The 7,501-nt window shown below is 40.6% G+C and overlaps 1 protein-coding gene across 1 annotated transcript in view; it reads left to right on the plus strand.

Moving 5' to 3' along the window:
* MYLK4 (myosin light chain kinase family member 4) overlaps positions 1-7,501 on the plus strand; it is an 81,406-nt gene that overhangs the window by 65,611 nt on the left and 8,294 nt on the right. Inside the window, exons 6-9 of the mRNA XM_008054210.2 lie at positions 487-628; positions 3,428-3,498; positions 4,502-4,630; positions 5,249-5,401. Coding sequence (XP_008052401.1) covers positions 487-628; positions 3,428-3,498; positions 4,502-4,630; positions 5,249-5,401 — 495 coding nt within the window. The remainder of the gene's footprint in view (positions 1-486; positions 629-3,427; positions 3,499-4,501; positions 4,631-5,248; positions 5,402-7,501) is intronic.

Genomic DNA, 7,501 nt, shown 5'->3' on the forward strand with positions numbered 1-7,501 from the left:
CACATGCCTGTAATTCCGGCTACTTGGAAGGCTGAGGCGGAAGGATCGCTGGAGCCCAGCAGGTCGAGGCTGCGGTGGCCGGGAGCGGCCACTGCACTCCAGTCTGGGCAACAGAGTGAGACTCCAACTCAAAAAAAAAAAAGACTGAAACTCTGACTACTTTCAGTAAGGGCTTGTAATTCCCCTGCATGCATTCTTAGGGCTCTGTCTTCAATATATTTAGAGAGTGGTACATGTGGCCTCACCCTGGAGCTGAAGCCACTGGATGAAAGGAACTTTGAAGATTTCCATTTGTGTGTTTTAAGGTCTATAAGATGCTGGCTTCAGCATAAGAATCAGCTAAGGGAGAGAGCAAATAAGTTAGAGAGATAACTGTGTGCACACATCTTCTAAAAGAGGTAGAGAAACTTGCATGTTAAGTTGTGCAAGAAAGACCCATGGTGGCTAAGGAGTTGAAACTCAGGGCCTTTCTCCTTCCCTCTGCAGTGTGGACGGTGGGGAGCTGTTCGACCGCATCATTGATGAAAACTGCAACCTAACAGAGTTTGATACCATCCTGTTCATGAAGCAGATATGTGAGGGGATCCGGCACATGCACCAGATGTACATTCTCCATTTGGACCTGAAGGTAGAGTGCGTTTTGAATCCTATGAAGTGCAGACCCTTCCTACCTTTCCTCTCATGTCAGTTATCACGACCCAGTTTGGGAAATTTGTACTGCCATTTCAGGAATTAATGAAAATCTAGATTCCTACCCTCACCTCCTAATTCCCAATTTCTGTCACCCCCTAACATCCTCATGCCCCATCTTTAGGGGCTACTATTCAGATTCTCATAACTTGCCTGTGTTAAAGAATTCTACATGGCAGATGATTTCCTTAAAAAGTTAGAATTAACTTGTGTCATCCTTATGGCATTCCTCTCATTATTGGGATATAAGTGGATGGGAGGATTTTAGCTAAGTCAAAATACCCTAGTGGTGGCCAACTGTTTCAAATCTCCAAAAATCCCCAGCATGCTCCTGAAGTCTTCAGGAGCTCTGGACTTTGGGACTTACTCTCCTATGCACTGTCCAGTTGTGACAGAATACTATGGCATCAAAAACTGCTTGCAGAAGGTAAATAAATAGCTCTGAGGACACTTAAAAAGTTAATTTTTTATGATTATGTAATTAAAGAATGTTCATTGAATAAGATCTGCAAGACACCTGTGGTGTGTGGAATGCAGGACCAGAATGCCAGGGCACAGAGAAGGTAGGCAGGATACCATGCCAGAAAGGGGGGCAAGCTGTTAAAAACCCAAGCTGCCTGCCTTTTTCCTCTTATTTATTGCCCTCTCTCATTACAAAGTCTCTAGAATTGGGCAGTACATGGTCCTAGTTACAACCAGTAAAAGACCCAGACTCAGCAACCCTGATCAAGTGTAGTGGGGCTCAGTATTATAACTGCATCTTCTTGTGTGGCTCGGTCTCTTTCTCATTTTCCTGTTTGCACAACATGACAGTGAGATAAAATATATATTCTCCATAACACCCCATAGATTACAAGTCACCAGGGATTGCACAGCAAAATAAATTTAGCCTCCTTAAATGGGTTTTCGTGGACCTCTCCCCCTGCAATTTGGCTGACCTCACTGTCTTGATTTATGTGCCTTGCCTTTCTGATTCACTTTCAAGCAGGACCAACACAGAAGGAAGTGGTATATAAAATGATAAAGTCAAAGATTAAAATTCATTAGCAAAGCCCTTGGCCATGAGCCAAGTTGGATAATACATAGTTTCATGGAACATTTCTTTGAGTGCATATAGTCTGCTGCTATCCCTAAAGGGATTTGATTGGCAACTGGAACCAGGAGCAGACCTATCAGAAGTCAGGTGGCTCCACATGTGGCTTCGTAACGTTAATTGAGGACTTGTAACCGGCAATTTTAGTTATGGTTTGTATGTAAAGATCATAATAAAAGTGACAACAAGATGAGTCATCAAGGACCAGCTTTTTAGAAAGCTCCTTGGAAGGAAAAGGGCAAAAATATCAAAAATATTAAGTCTTTGTCACTACAAGGGGGAGATTGTAGGTGACTTACAAATGGTCTCCATATTTTTCAGTTTTGCAGATCTTATTCAATGAACAATCTTTAATTTTATAACCATAAGTAATTAACTGTGTAAGTGCCCTTAAAGCTATTTCTTTACATTCTGCAAACAAATTTTTTGATGCCATAGTATTCCTTCACTATTGTACAGTTTTATAAATGACTGATCAGTTATTTAAGCATGAAACCAAATGTTCTTACATAGCACTCCTTCTCTACAAATGGTTACTCACAGACATCTGTTTTAGAGATATTTTAGAAAAGGGCTTCCAAAGGTATTCTGCCCAGCCAAATGAACTATTGAATATTGATAAGGAAACACTATGTCATTTCATAAAGTATTTCTGAGTTTCCAATTTCATTTGCACCTCTTCTCCACCCAGACAGGTTGGGGTGAGGAGAGCCCGATCCCATCTAAAGGCTGAGGAAATGGAATCTCGACACTCAGAGACTAAGCTAATACCCTCCACCCCCACCCCAAGCTCTTAAGGAAGAATTGGGACTGGAATTTAAATGTTCTTAACTCTTCTTTGAAAACTTTATTTCTCTTTTATGAGTTACTTGACTTTAAATTAAATCCCTTATTTTTTCCACCTCTATTTTTCTACCCCAGTGAATGCAGGTACACTTGTAAGACAGTCTATGAACAATGAGCAGTTGCACTGCTACCTGTTTTCTTCCCCTTCACCCCAAAACTGTCAGATGACCAGAGTCTAATTCCGGGGGAACACTTAGTCAAGAGTCTTAGAGACCAAACTCAGCAAAACCTTAGAATTGGTGAGGCCAAAGAATGACTAGAAGAGAAGAGGCTTCCTTTGACATGTGACTTTCCCACAGACAAAGCGCAGAGGGAAACTGGAAGTCGGAATGTTCACAGTGTAGTGCATGTTCAGTGTGGTTGTTAAATGAATCAGGACATTTCTCTTGGAACTCATAAATCTTGGGGAAAATATTTCTCCAAGAAGGGGAAATTCATACTTAATAATTTTAGATGGGGGCAGATGACAGGTCTGAGCTGGTCTTCATCAGTCCATTGGAAAGTACTGAAGCAGCGTTCTTTTCTTTCTCCCTTCAAGGAGGCCTCTGCCTGAACTTCTGCATTATGGTAAATTGCAAAACCATGGAGAGGACAGGCAGGGTAATGTAAGGTTGGCAGGATACCCACAACCTCATCCACCACATAATTAAAGGAGAAAATACCCACATAGACAAGCCAGCCCCGAAGTGAAAGGCCTGATATGTTTTTCCTGAACATCGTATTTTTAGTTGTGGTTCAAGGACAATTTGAGTGAATGAGGCTTGTTTTCATTGCTAATGTGTCTCTTTCTCCTGGCAGCCTGAGAATATCCTGTGTGTGAATCGGGATGCTAAGCAAATAAAAATTATTGATTTTGGATTGGCCAGAAGGTATGTTTATTTGGACATAGGTGTATGAATGAAGTTAGAGGACATGATGGCTGCTCTTTCTTTGCTGAGATAAATCTGCCCCTTAGTTTTATGGCCCCATTTAGAATTAGTTTAACAAAAGTTGTGTTTGGCCCTACCTTGCTTAATTTGAGATTTGAGTGTTTAGAATTTTCTATAATGCATGCAAAAAATTAAAACCTAATACATTGAAGTTTATTAAATTAAAGCCATTAATTTAGCACGTGTAAGAGTTTGTCTTAGTCGTTTTTATTTGTTCCATCTGTACAGAAATTTACTTTAAAAAACATTAAAAGCGTAAACAAGCTTACAAAGGATTCTGGCACATATAAACTTCTTCAGGGAACAAAGAGTTTACGTGGATACATGAACGATTCAGCACATTAATGATGCATAGAAGATGGACGTTGTAAATTATTGCAGCATTCTGTTTATCATTATTACAGGCTAATTCCCAAGCCATCTCCATGTCAAGAACCATATCTGTCTTTTTTTGTCATCTATAATTCAGACATTCTTTTTTTTTTTTTTGAGTTGGAGTCTCACTCTGTCGCCCAGACTGGAGTACAGTGGCCGCTCCCGGCCACCGCAGCCTCGACCTGCTGGGCTCTGGCGATCCTTCCGCCTCAGCCTTCCAAGTAGCCGGAATTACAGGCACGTGCTACCACGCCCGGCTGATTTTTTGGTTTATTGTAGAGATGAGGTCTCGCTACCCAGGCAGGTTTCGAACCCGTGGGCTCAGGCTAATTCAGACATTCTAATTATTTGAAATGGTTCTTCCCACAACTCTTTCAGATTATTAAGGTTTTCTAGTATGAATTTTGACTTTTAAAATTGCTGAGACCTCTTTACAAGTTTTTGACACAATTGCTTAAATATGTGATTACTATTAACACCTACTTATTTGAAGTTCACTGTATAGCTAAAGTGTACATGATCTCTGATTGACACTCTCCATTCTTCTACTTTGTCTCTTAAATTCCAGATACAAACCCAGAGAGAAACTGAAGGTGAACTTTGGAACTCCAGAGTTTCTCGCTCCTGAAGTTGTGAACTATGATTTTGTTTCCTTTCCTACTGACATGTGGAGTGTGGGGGTCATTGCCTATATGCTGTGAGTAGCTCTTTTGTCTCTCTCTGATACTTGATCTTAAGTCTGTGAGGCTTTGCTATTTTGATTAAAATCCTTATTTTGGATATTTCAAAAATAAATAGCACCACATCTTGCTCAGTTGCTTTCTGGTTTCCACTGAATCCTGTGGGTGAAAGGAATGAAAAAGTAAATGTATGTCCTTTTCACTAATCGCTTTAACTTCTAAGACACCACTTAGAGCCCCAAAAGTAATTAAAACAACAACAACAACAACTCATGTCCTGACCTCCTAAATGACTCATGCTAGCCTTGTTCCTCAGAGGTGACATGCCTGGTATTTGCCATCTGAGTGTATGACAGCACTTTGCCAGCTGCAAAATACTTTAAAAGGAAGTTGTACTATTCTTCGAGGTTCACATCTGAGCATAGCTGCTGCTTTTGTGGCTGCAGTTGTTTAGTTAGGAGTTGAGGTGGAAGAAGCAAATGCTTCCTTTATTGCAATAGTAATTTATACAATCATGCATCATTATTAGATGATGCTCCCTCTCTCTCTTGTAAACGGCAGAACCAAAAAGCAACCTGTCTGTAAAGGTTTGAGGCTGTTTAAAAAGTACTCACTCTGGTTTCTGTGTCCTCTAGACTTAGTGGTTTGTCCCCTTTCCTGGGCGATAATGACGCAGAGACGCTGAACAACATCCTGGCCTGCAGGTGGGACTTAGAGGATGAAGAATTTCAGGACATCTCAGAGGAGGCCAAGGAGTTCATCTCCAAGCTTCTGATTAAGGAGAAGAGGTAACCTAGAGTTCATCCTGTGCTCTGGGAGAAGTAGGGAAAATCAGGAAGTGGTAAATATCACCAGGGTTATTAGAATTCATACTCTTAGTGACATCTATGATGCTTGTGCAAAATTGCAAAGAGAATGAGGTTTGATCCTGTTGAGCCAATTGAGTGAGATCCAGGACTGCTTAGGTCATGAGACTTGAGTGGTGCTGCACAGACTTCTTGGCCTTTCCAGATGAAGCTCTAGCAGTTGTGGACTCTTGCTGGGCCTCAGCTGGTTCATCCTCAAAATGAAGGGTTTGGGAGAAGTTATTTCTAGGATCCATTTCACCTCTATGAAGCATGTATATGGCTCAATGTAGCTGAATACTTAACAACCATTTCATCTGAGAGCCTACTAGGGGCCAGACCATGCCAAATGCTTTGTAGACATGATCTCTTTTAACCACTGCCCCCACCCCCAACTTTATGAGGTAGAAATTGTTATTATTATTTTATGGATAAGACTCCAAGTGGTTTGCCTATGATCACATAGCTAGTAAGTCTCAAACACAAGTTCCCCTTCCTCCAAAGTCACACCCTTGGCTGTCATATGTTACATGGCCTTCTATATTCTCTCATGCTAATACCACATTCATCCAAAATTCAGTGGATTAAAAAAAAGATATCAAAATATAGGGTTTGCATTTTAGAATCATAGAGGGGGAAGGGCATTGTGACTAACCCATCAAACACACTGTTTCAGATGACTTTCTACCTAAACTATATCATGGTGGATAGTATTTAACATCATCAGAGCCAGTAATGCTTGCTTTAGTGTTATTTTATCTTTATTGCTTTTAAGTCTTTAATAAACATGGCTACGAATCAATAGGTAGGAGGGTGTCATAGGAAGTAGGGGAAACAGCATAGGTCTGACACAGTGCCTGGCAGAAGATTCTTTTACTTAGGCACTTAATTGATCACCTACTACATGCCAGGAAATGTTGTTGAGCATTAAGAATAGACACATAAAGCCCAGTCCCTGCCTTTAGTAATTTACTATCTAATAGAAGGGATAGGTATTTTTAAAAACATATAATACAGTGTGGTTAACACAAACATAAGGCCAGAACTGAGTTCCTAAAGGATGAGGAAGACCAAGCCAGGCTGGGAATATCAGTCTGAAAGGAGAGACAATTCACAGACAGTGGTTTTCTCTGTCTTTAGCAGGAAGTCACAATAACAGCTGAGGTTATTATTATAATAATTATTATTTTTTGAGTCTGTCGCCCAGACTGGAGTGCAGTGGCACCCTCCCGGCCACCGCAGCCTTGACTTGCTGGACTCTGCGATCCTTCTGCCTCAGCCTTCCAAGAAGCTGGAACTACAGGCATGCGCTACCACGTAAATAATAATACCACAAAAAATAAATAATTTTTGATTTATTGTAGAGACGAGGTCTTACCAAGTTGCCTGGGTGGGTCTCAAACCCACGGGCTCAGGCAATCCACTTGCCTTGGCCTCTCAAAGTGCTGGGATTACATGCTGAGCCACCGAGCCTGACGGTTATTATTATTATTATTTGCATATTACTATACACCAGGCAGTGAACAGATTGAAAATGTTAACCCTATTGAATCTTTGGAGAACAAGAAATCCACGTTTACTGAGAAGCTGTTTTTACACATATACTTTTATGTGTTATCGTACTTAACCTCTGGATAATCCTATAGTATGTGGATACTGGCATGATTATTTTACAGATGAGGACACTCAGACTAAGAGCAGTGAAGCAGTTACATGGCTAGCTCAGAACACACGCAGAAGCAGACCCACTGGACTCCAACGCCTGGGCCCTGCTTGTTCCTTTCGATCTGAGGACTTCATTGATAACTAAGGGACATCACATACATATTTGGGCAAATGGCAACTGGCTTAGTATATAAGCCAATTCTTGGAAGAAACTGAGGCCAAAAGTGAAATACCACTATCATAGGATAAATGCCTGGAGTACAAAAATAAACTTGAAATGTTATTAAAAGTTTAATTGTTAGAACAGTGTTATTGCTAACTTTTTAATAGATTTTTTTTTTTTTTTTGAATTGGAGTCTCACTTGTTCGTCCAGACTG

The sequence above is a fragment of the Carlito syrichta genome, unplaced genomic scaffold, assembly GCF_000164805.1.
Source record: "Carlito syrichta isolate Samal-C Ts95f unplaced genomic scaffold, Tarsius_syrichta-2.0.1 Scaffold289250, whole genome shotgun sequence".
Taxonomy (NCBI): domain Eukaryota; kingdom Metazoa; phylum Chordata; class Mammalia; order Primates; family Tarsiidae; genus Carlito; species Carlito syrichta.